The 20,562-nt window shown below is 35.9% G+C and overlaps 3 protein-coding genes and 1 long non-coding RNA gene across 7 annotated transcripts in view; 3 read left to right on the top strand and 1 right to left on the bottom strand.

Moving 5' to 3' along the window:
- Positions 1-20,562, top strand: part of LOC103833097 — a 1,138,500-nt gene that overhangs the window by 197,811 nt on the left and 920,127 nt on the right. The gene's annotated exons all lie outside the window — the stretch shown is intronic.
- LOC103833109 (protein DCL homolog, chloroplastic) lies at positions 2,657-4,220 on the top strand. Its single transcript, XM_009109199.3, has 3 exons — positions 2,657-3,145; positions 3,483-3,597; positions 3,715-4,220. The coding sequence occupies exons 1-3, from the start codon at positions 2,805-2,807 to the stop codon at positions 3,889-3,891; spliced, it is 633 nt and encodes a 210-aa protein (XP_009107447.1). The 5' UTR covers positions 2,657-2,804; the 3' UTR covers positions 3,892-4,220.
- LOC117127161 lies at positions 8,640-13,403 on the bottom strand. The gene is made up of 2 exons (XR_004449988.1): positions 13,292-13,403; positions 8,640-13,108 (listed from the first exon to the last, which is right to left on the bottom strand). It is a non-coding gene; the product is annotated as an uncharacterized LOC117127161 (long non-coding RNA).
- LOC103833110 lies at positions 12,663-15,659 on the top strand. Its single transcript, XM_009109200.3, has 7 exons — positions 12,663-13,081; positions 13,309-13,396; positions 13,537-13,623; positions 13,692-14,252; positions 14,330-14,657; positions 14,752-14,833; positions 15,144-15,659. Exons 1-7 carry the CDS (start codon positions 12,887-12,889, stop codon positions 15,348-15,350), a joined length of 1,548 nt encoding a protein of 515 aa, XP_009107448.1. The 5' UTR covers positions 12,663-12,886; the 3' UTR covers positions 15,351-15,659.

Here is a 20,562-nt window from a genome sequence, read left to right on the forward strand (position 1 = left end):
ATAGAGATTGTTTGATTCATAAAAGCTTCATTGTTTTGGAGGATCAGGTTTTGGGTTTGATGTGCCCTTCTCCTCTACCTGCTTGGAATGATCCCCCTGGCGCGATCCAGTCTTTGCTGCCATACGCTTGTTGAACATCATCTGAGCCATCTTCAGCTTGGTTGAAGCTCCTGTGGCCAGTACCGGTTTGAGGAGACGTCTACGACCACCCTGTCTCTTTTCTGCCTCTCCATTAGCCTTTTCTTTACCATCCTCCTCCTCCACATCCCTCTCCTCATTGAGCTCCTCAGTCGCAGCCTCCTGCATATTGGCATCGCCCTCTGTTTCTCCATCACCAAGAGTTTGTATCTCCTCTATCTTATCATTCTCAATCCTAGTACTGTCCTCTAATTCCAAACCAGAATCATTTACCAGAGTTTTCCCAGCCTCGAGACCCATTTGTATCGCCAATGTTCCTTGTTCCCCACTCAACGCCCCTGAAGTTTGAGAGATTGGCTCTTGAGTCTCCTTTAACTCCGCCAGGAAAGCCTGAGAAGGATGAGTCTGATCTTGCTCCGTCCCTTCCCCCTGGCTTGCCTTCTCCATGTCATTGATTTCTCCTTCCTCCCTTGCGTCATTGAGAACCTCACTGCGTGCCACTCTATCACTCCTCGGACCGCCGTGTGCTCTGGAGCGTTCCTCCTGATGGTATGTCCGAGTGGGCTCCCTCCTGAAGTTCCTATGACGAGAGCCTTCTTCCTCTCTGCGATAACCACTGCGGTTGTGATGTTTTTTAGACTCCTTCTCCCCAACCCTGACCCATTTCGAGTCATGTTCCTCATACATTTTACCTTTGCCTTTTTCATGGTCCTCTCGATGCTCTCTTCCTCTATCTTGTTGGCCCCCATTTCCATTAATAACCACGCCCTTGTAGCTTCGAGCTCTGTCCTCAACTCCTCCTTCCATTTCAACCCCTGTCTCCTTCGCCTTCTCAGGATTTTTTACCGTCAGTGGGCAGTTATCATCCTTGTGGCAGAGGCTGAGACACGTCTCACAATACCCAAACAGTTTTTCATACCGCAGAGAAACAGGAACCTCTTCTCCTTCATAATATTCACCTCCCATGAAATCAACTGTCGTCTCGAACGTCAACGCCTTAAATCCATCTACCACCACTTGAACCCTGCCGTAATCCAGATCAACATCTTTTGTTTCCCCCAATGCATCACCAATGCTGCGGAAAGTAGGTGCTTCCCAAAACTCCAGCGGAACTCCCAAGACCTTGATCCAGAAAGTGATCTCCGACGGATAGTTATTAGTCTTCTTTGGTTGCCAGCGCACCAGTGAAATCATCCAGTAATCGAAGTGGAAAGGCTGCATCTTCAGCACCGTCTCAATGTCTTCCTCGACATCAAAATCAAACTGAAACCTTCCAAGGCCCAGATCAGTGCCCACGACCCTATCCTCCATGTTCCAAATCTTGGGAAGCGTCACCACTAAATACTTGATGTTTTGCTTCGCCGGGTTCATGCATCTTCCAATCAAAGTTTTGGAGTAGCCCTTGATAAGGTCCGAATTGTTGAAATGTGGAACCGAGATCTTCAGCCTCTTGCGCGCTCCTTCACCATTCTTCATCTCCCCGGAACTTCCAATGAGCTGACTCTGTGACATTGTCAAAGTCGCAAGTGAAAGAATGAAACCGCAAGTATTGAAAAGTAATAGAAAATCGAGTATGATATGGAGAAAGTTGAAGTGCAATCTCTCTTTATAACATTTCCAAGAACTCATCTTTCCCCCGAAAAATATACTCCCTTTAATACCAAATATTCCGTCAATCAATAACCCGCTACAGCTTAAGCAAAGTACCATCTTGACAATCACATTAAGAAGATCCCAAATAATCATAACTTTCCTATATAAATCTTTCACGAACTGTATGAGGACCAAAACCAAATCTTCCGGTATCAATTGCGATTCTGTTTTGAACCCGAGGATAATACCTTCACTGTTGTGATGTAAAGCTTTAATGATGATTGAACCTCTCGATCGATTTCCAGATCGTAATAATACTCCCAATCTTCCTATCTCCATCTGATTCTGTGAATTGAGGACCCATCGCAAATTCGATCGAGATATTTTTGCCCATCTTATCCCGGATATCCCAAATATTCCGTAATCCCTCACGTGTAGATCCACTATCCCTTCCTGAAGATCTCCATCAATTCCAGGATTCCATCGTCGAGGAACCATAGAAGCCCTAGTTTGTCGCCATCGCCATCGCCATCGTCGAGGAACCATATTTTAATATTTTTATAATTTCAATTTTACATTTTTATAAAATATTTTTACTTTTGTATATATATTGTTTTAAAAAAAAAGAAAAAATTGTATCCTCCCGCAACCGCCCGCAACCGCAAACGCTAGCTGGAGCCAGCTTTTGAATTTATGAGATTCGGAGCGGTTTGAAGCGGTTTAGAGCGATTTGAGTGATTGTTGCAAACCGCCGACAACCGCTACCAACCGCAAAAGCTGCGTTTGCGGGTGGTAGCGGGAAAACCAGTCGCCCCCTAAATAGAATACATGTACAAATAATAAGTGTTACAAAAAAAAAAAAAACATGTACAAATAATATACTACTAATCAAAACATAAAAGAATGAAAACAACTATGAGGCCCATTAAGCCCAAACAGAATCAATCGCAAACTTCGTCACTGCTAATCCTCTGGTCGCAAGCTTTCCACGGTACACGTCTGCGAATGGATAATGTAACCGTTTAGCTCTCTCTTACTTTCTTTCTTTCTCTACTCCATAACTCTCTCCCGGAATGAACTTAGCTTCCGTTTCCTCGACGCCGCCAGTGGCTTCAACTTGTTTCCGTTGCCGACGAGCTTTCATCTTCTCCTTCTCTCCTTCGCCTCTCTCTCTCTATTTCCCGCGTGACTCAGCATGGCCTCGAGTTCGTTCCCTGCGGACGGAATCGGACGGCGCTAGGATCGGTGACACGGAGTCGTACGGCTCGGAATTGCTTCGTCGGCCGCTCAATTCGTCTGAGGAAGAGGAAAGCTCCGAGGAAGGAGATGATGAGTTCGTGGATTGGGAAGATAAAATTCTGGAGGTTACGGTTCCTCTCGTTGGCTTCGTCAGGATGCTTCTTCACTCCGGAAAGTACGTCCAGGCTCCTCTTATCATTGACGAGGCATAATCATATATTATTACTTTGTTATCTAACTCTGTTTTTTTATTGGTTGAATCCTCGTAATCTTGAAGCATTTCTTGTTATTCGTTATAGATTTGGATGTTAAATTGCAAAAAGAAATATGTGAATGTTGTGCTGTTGTTACTGCTGGTTATATGTTCATTTGTTTGATTAGGTTTTGAAACCCAAAGAGTAGAATGATGTTAGAGTATTGGATCTATACAGAAGATACATTTGCTCCATGTCTGCATACGATTCCCCTAGTTGGTCGTATTATGAATCTCTGCTTGGCGTTTTAAATTACAGATACGCAAACCAGGATAGGCTAAGCCCTGAGCACGAAAGAACAATCGTCGAGATGCTGCTTCCTTATCACCCTGAAGTTGACAAGAAGATCGGATGTGGAATAGACTTTATCATGGTATGTATTTTGCTTCTTCTGAAAGTTGGTTTACACTTTCAGTTTGTTCTTTGTCTCTTATGCAAGTCCTTTGCATCAAGTCTTAGTATCTTGATTGCTTTGGTTTTCTCATTGCAGGTTGGGCATCACCCAGAGTTTGAGAGATCTCGATGTTTGTTTATAGTTCGAAAAGATGGAGAAGTTGTTGACTTTTCGTATTGGAAATGCATCAAAGGTCTAATAAAGAAGAAGTATCCTCTCTACGCAGACAGTTTCATCCTCAGACATTTTCGCAAACGTAGGCAGAACAGGTGAAGAAAAGCTTTATTGTAGATTCTCAAACTCAACAACGTTCTTGGATACATCCTACAAGGTTTTGAAGTTAAAACTCAGACACACAAGGTCCGTTCACAATCATTTTTCTCGTTTGAGTTGGAATTATGGACGGAACTTTCTAGAAGATATGGTCTTTGCAGGAGAGGAGGAATTACGCCATCAGAATATTTACCATTTTCACTGTTTACAGTCCTTAGCATTTATATGATATGAAATTTTTACATTGAACTTATGTGTAGAAGTAGAGTCACGGTACACTTTGTGTGCAGGGTTTGAATATTCTGATGGAGTTTGCTTCTTTTTCTTTTGCCACTGGAGCTATTCTAAAAAAGAAAAAAAAATTACACAAATACGTTCTTTTAGAATCAATTTCGGACGGCAAATGAGTTGACAAAACCAGCCTACCATCTGCTAATCCAATCATCATCCGAGTGATTAGGCTAACCACATTTTTTTTTCTCCGAAAGAGAAAAAAATCAAAGGCGTTCCTCTCCTTTTAGTCGAGTAGTAGGCGTTCCCCGAGCCCACATTTTAGTGATATGATAGCATGACTCTTCTCCAATGTAAACAATGCTCTTTCTCGTTCATGAGGCAGAGAGCAGAAGCTTAGTAACAAGAAACTGTAATGAAAATGATTAATCTTTGAGCTGTCAATATTCTCGACTCGAGCAAGAAGGTCTTTTGATCTTGGTGATACTCTCAACAAGTCAAAATAGAGTTAAGAGTACTCTTCTAAGGCTATAAAGCTCTTGATTGCAATTGCAAATTTATAAAATATGAATAAGGTATCGATTACGTTAAGTAAAGCTTGTTATTTATACTACTCTGAAAAGCCCTATTCCTAATCCGTAAAGGATATTTATAATTATCTAATAGTAATAAGAAAAGGAAAACAAATAACTTAAAGCACAAGTAAACATAAAACTCATAATAATGTCAGTCATGTTTATGATGCGCTGCATTAGGTTTCTCCAAGTGATGGAGGAATAGTCCACCAATCTGATGGGGCATTGTCACCATGAAGACAATGCGATAGATGTTTGACGTTGAAGACGTCCGATGTGTGTACCCGTTTAGGAAGTTTAACCTGATAAGCACTAATACACTCCATGATCTCCACTGATCCAATTTTTTTTAGTTGAGCTTGTTGTACATCTGAAATGGTAAACGCTCCCTTTGTTAAGTACACCCAATGGATAAATCTGGAAGAATTGATATACTATGAATTTTACCAGTTTCAGCCATGGTATATAACTTTTTAAGAATCTATTATATGTTTTTGGAGTCTATTTTAGAGTCTTTCCAAGTCTATGTGTGTGTGTGTTTGGGGGGTGGGGTGGGGGGGGGGGGCAATGTGGAGATTATAGAGATTATGGAGCATTTTAAAGCTAAAGATTGACGAGACTCGTAGCTGTTCAAGAAACCAGCCAGAGTCGAGATGCTGCTTCCTTATCACCCTGAAGTTGAGAAGAAGATCGGATGTGGAATAGACTATATTATGGTATGTATTATGTTTCTTCTGAAAGTTGGTTTCTTTGGATAACTTGGTATTTGTTTACACTTTCAGTTTGTCCTTTGTCTCTTATGCAAGCCCTTTGCATCAAGTCTTAGTATCTTGATTGGGGAACTCCTACTACTCGACTAAAAGGAGAGGAACGCCTTTGAATTTTTTTCTCTTTCGGAGAAAAAAGAAATGTAGTTAGCCTAATCACTCGGATGGGGCATTGTCACCATGAAGACAATGCGATAGATGTTTGACGTTGAAGACGTGTACCCGTTTAGGAAGTTTAACCTGATAAACATTAATACACTTCATGATTTCCACCGATCCAATGTGGAGATTCTGGAGATTATGGAGCATTTTAGAGCTAAAGATTGAAGAGACTCATAGCTGTTCAAGAAACCAGCCGGAGTCGAGATTCAGACAGAGTGTCGATCGACACCGACCCCTTGGTGTTTCTCGACACCGTTGCAAGTAGACGCACTGACTTTTTCGTGACCGACTTGAAGCCCAAAGATCCACATATTTACAAGATAACATATGACGATTTTTACCTAGTATTTATGTGTTTTGCCATTATTTGGACAACACACAATCTTTTCCTTCTTTTTACACAGCAAACTATTTCAGATTTTTTTTTAGATCGTAGAGAAGATCCAAGACTCTTTTAGAGATTTGTATTGTAATTCTATTATTTTCTACCTATTTATATTATGCATTCTATAAGACTATTGCTATGATTTGTCTTGCTATGTCTGAGTAGTTTACTCCTTAAGATTTATGGTTCATTATGGTTTTGATGGATTAGCCAAAACTATAGAACTGCTAAGGTGAATTTATAGATTTTGTTCATCAGAATTGTTCTTACTGCTTGTGTTTTCAAGAGTAACTAACTAGAACTCTGATTTTAAGATTGTTGAGAATAACGAAAGTAGGATTATATCCTGAATTAATTATATTGAGCTAAGTTGTTAAATACATGCGATAGCTGGTCTAGGAAACTAGTGAACATATCGATTATTACGATAAAGCTTTCTTAAGGAAGTATCAATCAATACCTAGTCAATAGTATCGATCAACACTCGATCCATGTTTACATGCGAGAGCTGGAGCACTGGACTTAGTCATCTGATTAGACTCGCAACAAGAGCTAGATATCTTTGCATTAGAACTCGATTTATAGAATTGTCATTCACATACCCTTAGCTTCAATATTAATTATAATCATGATTGCATAAAACTCTAAATCTAGCTATTTTCTTTTATATTCTCACAACAAATCAGTTGATTTACTGCTTTACATAATTTACTACTTTACACCTAATTGTCTAGCTTAATCGTGATATTGTTGAGTCTATTGTCCGCACACGCTCCCTATGGATTTGGTCTCTAAGTACTACAGCTGGACATCTTATTTGAGAGAGTACAACTGCTCATAGGATAATTTGAGTGATATCATGAAGTTTCGAATGCAAAAGTGGAGATGACAAGTGCTGATGTTGCTCAATTTCACGAATTTTTAGCTCGCCATAAGCAAATCAAAGATCGAGATGCTCATTTCGAACTTCGAAATACACTGATTGAACATTTGTGGTCTGAATATTTTAATTCTTAAATGTAGTATGATGTAATTTCGCTTTGTTATGTGTTTTTAATTGTTTAATCTAAGAGTTTCTTTTAATAATAATATTTAATATTTTTTTTTCATGTAATATATTTTATGTTTAAATTAGAAATATTTTTTTTAAATTGAATTAGAAATATTATTTTAATTAAAACTTTAATATTAGTTAATATCTTTTAGTCATCAATAATAAATATTTTAGTAAACTATTAAAAACTAAGAGAATCTTGTTTAATTATATAATAATGAAGAATATTCTTTTTAGTGTAATATTTGGTGTTTTGGTTGGAGATCCAAAAATATTTAGTGCTCCCGCTACCACCCGCAAACGCAGCTTTTGCGGTTGGTAGCGGTTGTCGGCGGTTTGCAACAATCACTCAAATCGCTCTAAACCGATTCAAACCGCTCTAAATCTCATAAATTCAAAAGCTGGCTCCAGCTAGCGTTTGCGGTTACGGGCGGTTGCGGGAGGGAAATTTTTTTTTCTTTTTTTTTAAAAACAATATATATACAAAAGTAAAAATATTTAATAAAAAAATTAAATTTGAAATTATGAAAATATTAAAATATATCTATTATATTTTAATTAATATTATGAAATTTTATAATAAAAACAATTTCAATAAATTTTCAAAAATAAAAATTATAACTTTCTAAATATAAATTTTATATTTATTATAATTTTATGATTTTTTATATTTTTATAATTACATTAAATGTAAATATTGTTAATTTATTATTTCACTGTTACCACATTAGGTAGTTAACCAGTCATAAGTCACCCGCAAACGCACCAATTTTTAATCGCAGTACCAGTCGTACAAATCTCTTAAAACCGCTAGAAACCGCAACCGCCCGCATCCACAAACTCTCGCAACCGCAACTGCAACCGCTGCGTTTGAGATTTTTTATTCTTTTCTTTTACAACATTTACGTTGGCTCAATTAAAAAAAAATATAAGTAATTTCGATAAGGGCACATGTTTTATCAAAGGAGATGGAGTTACTTACGAAGTTAACAGAGATTTACAAATCTGTCCATCCTAATATTATACGAAACATGTGAGCACTTTCATAGTTTTTGTCAAGAATGCTTTAAGGTTTTTTTTACACTTGATTGTATTATTAAGCTTTTTATGCCAAGGAATTATAAACAATGAGAACTACCAAAACAAATGTAAAAAAAAATGATACACTAATAGGGATGCAAAGCAAAATAACACATATCTATTTTGCGTATGGATGACTAAAGATTATTCATATAAAATCTCCATATTTGCTTATACAATAGTTGAATCGCAAGGGAGATAATCTTCGTATTAATCCAAAAATACCACGCTTCAGACTGAATTGAGAACAACTGCCACTTTTTTAATAATCTAGTAGGAGTCATCGAGACAATACAACTCTTCATATTGCTCTATTGATAATAACATAGTCAAAAAGATTACTGTACTATAGAATTTCATGTATTTTGAAGTAAATCATAGTTTGCAACAAGAACTTTATCACCATTAAATGAAGAACCATCAACGATTGAAACCTGTAAAATCCATCACCAGCATCTGCAGAAGAATGATTTAAATTTTATTGTTTATTATGGAAATATAAAATTTAGAGGTTTAAAGTGGAAGTGTTTGGAAGATTTTTGTGGAATTTTTCTAATAATTAAATGATTTTTTTAATTTGTGATTCTTTAGTATTTAAAAAAAAAACGATACCTATTTTTGGGGAGTGCCCCAACTTGCAAATGCACAAGATCTTCTTTTTGAAAAAAAATCTTAAAAAATTAGAGTCCTAATTTTTTACAACATATAGATTAGGATCCTAATTCATAAATTTACAGAAATATAACTATACTTTTGGAAGCTCAGGGTCCATAATTTCTTTAAGACGGGCCTGACAAAAAAAATTCTTTTACCATCTATTATAATTTTTAGAGTAATTAGCGCCAATACACCCATAACCATCCGTAATAAAGCTTCTACCCTATTATTATTATTATTTTTAAAATATTACAGAAATGCCCCTACTTTCTTCCTGTGGATCTCTTTCTTCTCAAAGCCCTCTTTCCTCTTTACTCTCTTGTTTCTCTTTCTTCCCGTAGATCTCTTTCTTCTCAAAGTCCTCTTTCCTCTTTTCTCTGTGTTATACCAAATTCATCCTTTTTTTTTAATTCTGATTTTTGTTCAAAGTTCTATTCACCTACCAATTTTGATGTGATTCTTCTTCCCATTCATTCTCATATACCACAAAAGCATCATTTTAAGTGTTGCTAGTCCTTCCTTATCACCATGAGTTTCATCATCTTCTCCATTGATCTCTAAAAATCATTGTATGGATTCTACGACTTCAACGCCAATGCTATGTTGAGCTCCTCAATTTGGGATACAATCCCATCGAAGGCGGTGATTTCTGTGAGAATGGCATGACTCCAGATCTAATCACTCATCTTACCACTTTCACTAGCAATTCCGCGTTGAAGTCTTAATCTGACATGTTATAGTGAATAACTGTCTCGGACGAGATTGTGAGTCATGACCAGGGAGTTTCAGATCCTCCATTTTGGTGTTTATGGTCGGGAATAGCTGCATGGAATATATTTTTGGTTAGATGTTACAAAATAGGTTGCCACAAATGATAGTTGGCAAGATGTGATGATATAATTGTCGTTTGATGATACAAATTTTGTTAACTTCTAAAAAATATGTGACAAATAGTTGCCTTGGTTGATATCTGGTTTTGTTAACTGCTACAAATTCGATTACGAATTGTTAGAGGATTCATCCTGTATCCTCAATATGACGAAAAATATGAGATGAAGCCTGAACCACACTGTAAATAATTGTCGTTAGCTGATACACTATTTATAAGCTGATATATTGTTCAATACATGGTTGTTAATTAAGTTATTATTTGGTACATTGTTTCGTTAGCTGATATGTTATTTGTTACATGACAAATAACTTATTAGGCGATATGTTACTTGCCACCAAAGAATGAGTATTTTATAGATGTGTATATTATTGGTTTTATTAACACTCTACATATAATTATAACATGGCACAAATGTTTGTAGTGAATCAATACATGGTTGTGTTGATGTTACAAGATATTAGAAACTAGATGTACGTAGCTTGTTAGTCGGTAATTTATTATTAGTCGATACATGATTATTTTTAACATAACATTTGAGTTATCTTCTAAGTGTAACATGCTTATTAACCAATAACACTTAAGTTACATTATTTTTTAGAGAATCATTATTTATTTTATATTCATATAATATGATTATTAACCGTTAACACTTGAGTTATCTTTTTAGTATATTAATAAACCATTATCTTCTGTTATAACAGGGTTGAAACAAGATTAAAAGGAAGATCCAATCAGAAAAATGACTTTATTGGAGACCATGAATTCCCAGCTATGCATGGCACATTCAGTGTCGAAGAAATTGTTGCAGCGGCGGCGAAGACGAGTTGAAGAGGAAGAGTTCGATAGAGGATTGGGGGCAGAAACATAGTTACCGGAGACCATCAGAGAAAATAAAAGTGATAATCACTGGAGGGATACTGTGAAAATCTGAGTCACTATCAATCTGATTTAATTTTGGAGAGAATTGTATAAAAGGTTTGCTGGAAACAATCAGATGAAGACATGATAAAAAAAAGAAGTAGAAAAGAGAGAAAGAGATCGGTGATAAAAATACAAAAGGAGAGAAAGAGACAATAGTAGGGGTAATTTGGAAAAGATAAGACCAAAAAGTTACAGTAATTTATCCTTGTATCCAATCATGTATATTTTTTTAAAATTGAACATGTTTGGGTATATCTAGCTACATGACTCTAATTTTTATGAAAAAAAATCATGAGCTGTTTACGTCTCAGGTTACTTTTCTATTGTTTCTTGCATGTTCACATACCTTGTGTTTGAGGTGTACATATTCCCTTACTTTAACTATTTCTCTCTCCAAAAAGCCTTTCTGGTGGACAAGATTTCTAACTGTGGTTAAGTCAAAAGTGACCAAGCATCTACCTTTGAGATTCTCGTTAGATGGGATGGTTGCAATAAATTGGTGAGAAATTGGTAGGTACATCAAACAGTGGGATTATTGTGAGTCGTTAGATGTATCTATTTTTGGAAGCAATCAGATGGCTCTCGTTAAAAGCAGTACAACGATGCTTGAAGTGGTAACGTAGGTTTATTAATTGCTTGTTCTTATCTTTTTTCTTCTCTGAAGGCAACACAAACTCCGGCTACCAAATCTGTGGGTAAGGTTTTTTTGAGACCTAGATTCAGATGGATCCCTCTTTGGTTTTTCAATGTATGCAGTTGTTCTCAAATGTTGTCTACCCTCTGTTTCACAGGTGCAATAACTTGTGGGCAAGACATGTACGAGTATTTGAGAAAAGACTCACGGCCCCAAGGAAAGTTTAGAAAGTTAACAACTTGCAGCATCAGTGGGCGGTTTCATGCAGGTAATAGTTTTGAGAAAAGACTCACGACCCATAGAAAATTTAGATAGTCTTCAAGGTTGTCGACCATACGAACATAGTGTAGAGTAGGTTTGGCAACTTGTTTGTGAGCGATGAACACTCCGTCGACAATCATGATGAGGGCGAGTCAAAGCCTCTTGTATGAGGGAATGGTATGGTCAGTCTCAAGCATGTGCCCAATGTCAGCTATAGTTTTGTGTGAATCATGGCCAAGTAGTTTCTGCCATAGAGGGTCCTTAGCAGGGTTCCTGATGTTGAAAGAAGGTGTCTCGTAGCTATCAGGGAAAGGACCACAAGGGAGACCTGTGACAGTGTGAAATTCAGCAAGAGAGAACCGGAAGGGAGATCCACCAACAACTGGCCACAGTGTATACTTCTGAAGAGGCAAAATCTGTCTTCACAGAAGGCTGTGGAGAAGCTTGTGCAAGACAGGGGACTGGCGAGCAGGGATATCAAAGAGACGACCAAAGCAAGAGTTCCTTATGACCTCAAACTCATCGGAACCGCGAAGGACGACGATCTGGCCGGGAACACACACCATTGTCTGGATGAAGAGGTAAACAGAACTAGTTAGAAATAAGGTTCTGGAAAAAAGAATCGAGATATCAGAGAAGGAAAGACATACTAGTCATTGAGGGGCGGAGAAGAGGTTAACGTTGAGGCGGTGACTCTCTTGGAGGATGAAAGTGATTGTAGAGTATCGCGACGAACAACACGGCGTGATTCTAGAACTGCGTCGCGTTTAGAAAAATCAACGATATGTAGGGTTCGGAGATTGTGTTGAGGAATTAGAGATTTGAGATAAATAACGGATGAAATTGTGTTGAAGCATCAGAGATTTAGGAGAATCTCGGCGACGGAAACGCCGTGAATCTATAACTGCGGCGGGGGGAGAGAATTCAACAACATCTAGGGTTTGTAAAAAACGAAAGAGGGGATGAAATTGGGTGAGGTAAAAATAAAAAAATAAAAGTAGTGTAAAAAGGGTTAAGTCATTTGAACCCAATAAAGTACCGGACATGTAGAGACTAGAGAGTATGTTTAAGACTAGAGAGTATGTTCAAAAATCATAGGAAGAAAAAGCGCACAACAGTTACAGTTGATTAAAATCGAATCTACCACGCTCCAAAAGACAGATAAAAAATGAGTAAAAAGAATAGTGTAAAAGGTCCGTATTTTTCCTCTCTTTCTCGACAGTCTTTCTCTCAAGTCAAAGACACATCATTATCATATTTTTTCCCTTTGTTCCATACGAGTCACGAAACCAGATTCCCACGAGCATTCCTCTCTTCTCTCTCCTCTCTCTCTCTCTCTCTACATAGCTAGAGCTCAGTTAACTCATCAGATTCAAATGCCGTCTGAGACAAAGCGGCCGGCAAGATCGACGGCGTCCGGAGGATCTCGGCGAGACTCCAGCCCGGACTCTTTGAACTTCACACCGGAATCAAATCTCAGCCTCTTTTCCTCCGCCTCCGTCAGCGTCGATCGCTGCTCTTTAACCTCCGACGCTCACGACCGCGACTCTCTCGTCTCCGCTCCCTCCCTGGTACTTCCGCATTACTCTCTTCATCAACTGTAAATCTGAGTTCGTTATTTTTTACTAACGACATTTATGAATACGCGTTTAATTTGACTGAGTCAAACTAAAACAAAATCATGCAAAAGTGGTTCCTTAATTTCGCTCACTGTTCATTACTGAAACAAACGTTACTTTTAGATCTTGCAAAAATAAATAATTTGTAATTTTTATGCTCACATGATTTGAGGTGACAGGAGCGAGATCAACGGGTAGATCCAGACAAGCGTGGAACAGGGTGTAAGAAGAACAGTCGCAACTCTAGAAAATCAATTAAAGTTAAAGGTAATAATTCAAAACTTGTCTGAGGAAATCAAGACAAGTGACAATAATAGTCTTAAATAGATTCAATTATGCTTTTGGAAATTTTTTCAAAAAAAAAAAAACAACTTTTCCCTATTTACTTTTTTTTTAAAAAATCTAAGCTTGGAAACAAGAGTGTGTGGTGAACAAAGAAGATGAAATCCAGAACCTTGATTCAGCAAGAAGCTCTTTCTCTGTAGCTCTTAGAGGTGAGAGTCTCTTTCTTGTTACTTACCAGACATTGTTTTATTTTTACTAATCTCAACTCTTTTTATAGAATGCCAGGAAAGAAAATCAAGATCTGAGGCTGTGACGAAAATGCTAGACAACCAAAGAACTACTACTTCACTGGATCTCAGTAAGAAAACTTCGGTTTCGACTAATAAATCAAGCGTGTTTCCTAGTCCTGGAACTCCCACTTATACTATGCAAAAGGGTTGGAGCTCAGAGCGCGTGGCCTTAGGGAGAAGTCCACCAAACGCTGCGTTTTTACCTTTGTACAGTGGTAGAACAGTTCCTTCCAAGTGGGAAGATGCTGAGAGATGGATACTTAGTCCTCTCGCAAGAGAAGAAGCTGCACGCACTTCGTTTACAGCGTCACGGCGCCCTAAATCAAAGAGCGGTCCATTAGGGCCTCCAGGACTTGCGTATTACTCCTTGTATTCTCCTGCTGTACCTATGGTTCACGGTGGGAACAGAGGCTGTTTAACATCAACCTCTCCGTTTTCAGCTCGTGTGTTGCCGCATAACGGCTCTACTGCATTTCCTCAAAAAACCGATCATTGTATGGCTAGGTCTGTTAGCATCCATGGCTGCTCTCAAACTCTTGCGCCACAAGGTATCAAACAGAGATCGAATGAATTTATGTAAATGAACTACTGTCGAGTATTGAATGTAATCAAAATCTGTGTACAGATGACATACATGAAAGTATTAAGGATGCGGCTGGTGATGCTCGAGCTGTCTCAAGAAGGGATATGGCGACACAGATGAGTCCAGAGGGAAGCATCCGTTTATCTCCTGAGAGAGAGTGTTCGTTGTCATCCTCCTCTCCGACAGCAAGATCAATTGTGGAACTACTGAATGCTCGTGTCAACAGAGCAGAAGCCAAGGATTTACAGGTTGATGAGAAGGTGACTGTAACTCGGTGGTCAAAGAGGCATAGAAGTTTGCACCATGGAGATAGCTCAAACATGCGAGACCACTTGCATGGACAAGACAGGGATCCTCAAGGCTTGACATGGTATGTTCTAAGTAGTCAAAGTCTTATAAATTTTCCTTCAAATGCACATGACTTAGAATTTGGAGTTGGTATTGAAAGGTTTATACTTTTGTAGGGTAAAGACCGAGGAAGCCAGAATCATATCTTGGCAAAATTTGCAGAAAGCTAAGGCGGAGGCAGAAATAAGAAAGCTTGAGGTTTTTTTCTTTCATCTTGTTTCACTTTTTTTACCTGAAGCGCTAGGTCTTCAACCATAAAAACACTTTCAACATGGTGTAGTAATTGCTTGAGTGCATGGCCGATCTTGAGATTCTGGAAACCGTAAAAAGTTTAGTAAAGATTTCAATAAAATTATTTTTTACAAATTTAGGGGCTTATTTCTATGTAATTTTCTTTAAAAATTATGGAGATTAGAGGGAGTGTTTCGTTTGGCTTTGCCTAGGACCGGCCTGCTCGAGTGTATCACTCATAGAAAGTTCCCGTTTTTAAATAAATATTTATTCTCAGGTGAAGTTGGAAAAGAAAAGATCATCGTCCATGGCGAGAATAATGAGAAAAGTGAAGTCAGCAGAAAAGAAAGCAGAGGAGATGAGGAGGTCAGTGTTAGACAATCAAGCACCAAGCGCATCACGTGGCAAGGCTTTATCTTTCAGAAGAAGTGGGAAGACGAAGATTTCTTCCCTTAGTGGTTGTTTCACCTGCCATGCTTTTTAGTATGACGGTAAAACGACTCATGCGTACGTACGTAACATATGGTTTTTGTATTCTTGCTTGTAATACTTTGATCGTTGTAGCTGCTGGTGATTTTGATGCATATGTAGTTAAAGTTGAGTAAGTCTGAGGGATGAGTCTACCCCTTTCCATCTTTGTGACTCTTTGGTTGTTAGAGGTGAACTGATCCCTTGAAAAAAAAAACAAATCCAGTATGCATCTTCGTTTGTTCATGTTAATGTTGTAATATTTTGACAAAGCAATGGTGACATGGTTTGGAACAAGAGCATAAAAGCATACTCTGTTTTCTGATTTTCATGTATAAGTAGGTTGAATATCAAACCAAACAAATGTTACATACATTGTACAAGTGTTAAGATGAATAATTTAACTTTCTTTCAAACCAAAAAAAAATGTTTGTAAGATTTTATAGTTTTCGGGTTCTTGAACCAATATCTTTGTAATTAGTGATGCCTGTATGCCATATTATATGGTCCACGTAATGCATATGCAAACCAATCACTCTTGTTTATTTATTTAAAATTATCTTATGGTAATTCAATCAAACTAGTTGTTTTTATCTATTTTTATGGTATAAAATTAAATTTAAATGATATAACATAAATATATAGTATATTTTAATATGACTATCGATTAAGTGAGATTTTCTAATCATATGGTTTTATGATCATTTGTATATCTTTATAATAAAAATTTTAAATCATTGATAACAAAATTTTCAATTTGGAACTTTTAATATTTTTAAAATTTACAATCGTTCTTAAAAACTCACTATAAAGTTTGAGATTAAAATATTATGTTCTCAATTTTTAATGCAAATTTTGAAATTGAAATATTTGTGTATTTTATATGGTATATAGTTATATATATATATATATATCTTATTCTAAATATCTATTAAATGAGATTTTTTACTCGTATGGCTTTATGATCAATATCTTGTTAAATAAAAAGATTTAAACCATTGATCATAATTTTTTTTAATGTGAGCAAGGCAAACAAAGAAGAGTGTCAAACTATTATAAGGATACTTAAGGAATACGAGGCTGTTTCAGGGCAATAAATTAATTTTCAGAAATCCTCAATCCAATTTGGACATAAAATTGATGAATCTGGCCGTTAAGAGCTGCAAGATATTTTGGGAATTCAAAACCTAGGTGGAAAGGGTTCTTATCTAGGATTGCCAGAGAGTTTAGGAAGATCAAAGGAACTAGTGTTTGGTTTTGACGGGTTGTTAGGGGCAAGGAACATAAGGGCATGTATCTCCCCTCTTCATGCGGAGATGAGGCATTAATTTGGGCAATGGAATGTATGAGAATTTAAGACAGTTTCGGGTTACGTTTGCAACTGATTGTTCTCAATTGGTGAAGATGATTTCGGAACCAGACGAATGGCCAGTATTTGAAAGCTACCTGGAAGACATTATGCTTTTGAGAAAAAGCTTCACCAACTCAGATATCGTTCATGTACTTAGGACGAAAAACATAAAGGCAGATCGTTTGGCACGCAGTGCTCGGAATCAGCCGTCTTTCATCGTATACATGGATGCCGAGTTGCCGCCTTGGTTTACAGAGTCTACATGAGTTTGTGAATGTTTGCTGTAAAAAAGAATAAAAGAAAAAAATGTTAATGTGATTATTTACAAATTTAAATTTTATTTTAATAATATAAAATGTAAACAAAAAAGATAGAGGATATACAAATTATTATCAAATCATTATTACTAAAATTATTAATTTTCATATATATATATATTATTTATATTAGGTAATTCTGTAAACTTTTTGAAGGAAAGAATAAAAATATTAATTGTACACTATTAATTAATTATGATTAGTCTAATGAGAAGTATAATATATGTTTTGATGGATCAACATATTTTTCTAGAGATTTTGAGAAGCATTCTAGTGATGATACGTGTTATAAATAAAATGTTGTAATGCTTCTTAAATAATATATAGAAAATATTTAATGAAAATATATAATCAACTACGACAAATCAAACATTTAGTTATGAGTATCTGGAAATAAAGGGAAACTTTCCTGAAATACAAACATTCATAGGGGAAAACAAACTTATTAGAAACTCGCTGGAAACGCCAAGAAAATTATAGGAAACATGTACTTAACTCCCCATGAAACACGTCCATCACGAGTGTGTCAGAAGCATCACCATGACTTGTGTTCTTTTCTGAAACGAAGAACATGAAGTTTCTGTTGCAAAACATTCAGGTTGACTTTAGGATTTGATCACTTGTTTACCGTTGAACCACTTGGTCTCAGCAGAGGATTAGCTCTTTTTCTGTGGTTGAATTTCAAGTTAGTGTTTTATTTTCGAATAACAAAATGATGGAGAATGAAGCAGTTATTGATGGAATAAAAAATTTTATGACATTTTTTTGTAGAGACACTGTGTTAGAAGGTCTTATGCGTTTCTCAACAACAAAAACATGACATTGGTTTATGATAGGATATTTTTAATGAAATCACTAGTCATAATGAAAAAGAAGAAAAAAGACAACGTTCTGACAGCTCGATTCTACCTTTAAAGCAGAAGCAGATGCTAAGCGATCGTAGAATGTTGGAGTTCCCATTTACTGGAACATGTTATCATGGGTCGGAAAGAGAGCACGAAGAATGGAGTGCTTGTATTAACCGATAGTAGAGAAGACCTTGTTGGAGAAGCATTTTACTATAAGCCCGTGAGACTGTGTAGTTCAGTTGGTGTTGGTTCATTCCTCAGCTTTCATATTTTCAATACAGCTTTTACTCAGACAGAGGCGGATATGGTTTTCGATTCTTACTTTCTCTGACCCCCTAGTGTGTTGGTTTTGAATCAAACAGAAACATTGACTGTGTGTTTAGATTGTCGTTTGATATCATCGGGAATAAAGTACAGCGCATCTTGAACAACATATCTTCAGAGGCTCAAGAAGCAATGGGGTTTTATGAGTGCCGGTTCAACACTCTTACAATATATTTTAATATTTTTTTTTTCTAATATCATATAAATAAAATATATATAATATTAAATATCACACAATTTCTTATAAAATAATTAAATTCTAATAATAATTATTAAAGATAATTTTACGACGTTAAGTGTATAGTAATATTTGTTAATATTATCACCAACATTTTGACTATAATTAATCATAATTTACTAAATTTAATTCTTAATACATTTACTTATATTTTATATGATTTTCATATATTTTAATGGGGAATTTGCCAAATATGAGTCAAAACTTGATTTGAAATGCAAACCTATACATAAACTTGAATCAAATGCAAAACTAACCTAAAAACCTTGTGAAAATACACTCAACCCTTTGTGACCAAACAAAAATCCAGAACTCATTTTTACGACTTCCAGGTAAGTCTTCTGGTGTTGTTGATCTTAAAATAATTTACAAATTGTTTAAAAAATATTTTGACAAGAGAAAAATTAAAATCATGTAATTATAAATAGTTTTAAATGATGTAAATCAAGATATAATAAAATTGAATAGTTTTTAACATAGATAAGTGAAAGTAATTAATCATGATATTTTTTGGTTCAAGGTTTGACAACATATGTTGTAGTACTGTAAGTATTGTTAGAGTTAGATTTTGAAAAGCTTAAATGTTTTTTGAAAAATTAATTTTTTACCTATATGTGTTTATTTATGTATATAGTAAACACTTTTTAAGTTTAATTTGATTTTATGAAGTGTTTAGTTAGTTAATTTAGTTTAGAAGTTATGTTTAGGGTCTAGATGACTAACATGTAAATCGTCTAGGAAGTCTTCTATTTTAGTTTTTCGCTAAAAATATTTTAGTTTCCCGCTAAAAAAATTGAAGTCTTCTGGACGACTTACAAGTAAGTCGTCCAAGAAGTCTTCTATTAGAAGACTTACTTGAAAGTCTTCTGAATCGAAAAATATTTAACCTAATTGATTTTTTTTGTCTTCCTATATAAAGAAAAATTTACACATTCTCTCTTCCTCTCAAATGGCTGCAACAAAAATGTAATGTTCCTCATTCTAAAACTTTCCAACCTCTCTCTAATCTCTTTGAACTTATAAACATCAAACTTTTTATCAATTTATTGTTTTTTGTCTCATGTCTTTCTCACTAATTTATCTTGTTTTTGCATGTTTTTCATCACATGGTTCTCATCTTCCACTCATTTAAAGGTAAATATATTAATTTTAGATATTAATTTTTGTGTTTTCTATAAAGGTAGATCTATCTAATCTTCCACTCATTTTCTCTGCATTTACGTCATTTGAACGTTTTTTGATAGGCAGGTTTTTCAGATATGAAAGACTTATAGGCTAGAAGACTTCCAGACGACTTCCAGGAAGTCTTCCAGACGACTTACAGGAAGTCTTCCAGACGACTTACAGGAAGTCTTCCAGACGACTTACAGGAAGTCTTCTGACAAAGTCTTCTTCCATGTCTCCCTTTCATAACAGATCTGAGCATTTTGGTAAGTTTTTATGTCTGATTTTTCTTCATTTGGTAACCTTCTGTTTCATAAAGTTCATACATTTTTCCCAAACTAAAACTCTCCAAACCCACTATAATCTCTTTGACTTGAAAACTTTAAACTTTATATGATTTTTTTCATTTTTGTCTCATCTCTTTCTCATTAATCTATATTTTTGTTGCAGGTTTTTAATCAGATGGTTCACATCTTCTACTTAGATATGTACTTTGTGTGTTTTATAAAAGTATATCTATATAATTTTTCACTCATTTTCTCTGTTTTTAAGTCATTTGAACGTTTTTTTGATATGATATGCATGTTTTTCAGATCTGAGTTTGATATACATGTTTCTTAGATCTGGATCAGACTTTGGAAGACTTATGGGAAGTCTTCTCGGAAGTCTTCTAAAATATAATGCGCTAAAAGATTTTTAAAATATAATGCACTAAAAGATTTCTAGGAAATCTTCTGGAAGACTTCTTTGAAGTCTTCCAGACGACTTCCATGAAGTCTTCCAGAATTCTAATGGAGTCTTCTTCCATATCAAGTAGAGTCTAAACTTGTCTTTGTAGAAGAATGATCTATAATAGTTTTGTTTGTGGTCTGTTTTGTGATTTGCATGTGTACTCTTTTAGTTGTGACTTTTTTTTTGTAAATTTGAAGAGATATTAATGAAAATATTTGGTAAATATGTTCATTTTCCACAATATTATCTTGCCA

The sequence above is a fragment of the Brassica rapa genome, chromosome A08, assembly GCF_000309985.2.
Source record: "Brassica rapa cultivar Chiifu-401-42 chromosome A08, CAAS_Brap_v3.01, whole genome shotgun sequence".
NCBI lineage: Eukaryota > Viridiplantae > Streptophyta > Magnoliopsida > Brassicales > Brassicaceae > Brassica > Brassica rapa.

What these genes read in the sequence shown, in the direction of transcription:
- LOC103833109 (XM_009109199.3), top strand. Translation starts at nt 2,805, where the DNA reads ATGAACTTAGCTTCCGTTTCCTCGACGCCGCCAGTGGCTTCAACTTGT. An exon ending in ATGCTTCTTCACTCCGGAAA is followed by an intron (nt 3,146 to 3,482) that starts GTACGTCCAGGC and finishes TTTAAATTACAG; the next exon opens with ATACGCAAACCAGGATAGGC. An exon ending in GTGGAATAGACTTTATCATG is followed by an intron (nt 3,598 to 3,714) that starts GTATGTATTTTG and finishes TTCTCATTGCAG; the next exon opens with GTTGGGCATCACCCAGAGTT.
- LOC103833110 (XM_009109200.3), top strand. Translation starts at nt 12,887, where the DNA reads ATGCCGTCTGAGACAAAGCGGCCGGCAAGATCGACGGCGTCCGGAGGA. An exon ending in AAAATCAATTAAAGTTAAAG is followed by an intron (nt 13,397 to 13,536) that starts GTAATAATTCAA and finishes AAAAAATCTAAG; the next exon opens with CTTGGAAACAAGAGTGTGTG. An exon ending in GATCCTCAAGGCTTGACATG is followed by an intron (nt 14,658 to 14,751) that starts GTATGTTCTAAG and finishes ATACTTTTGTAG; the next exon opens with GGTAAAGACCGAGGAAGCCA.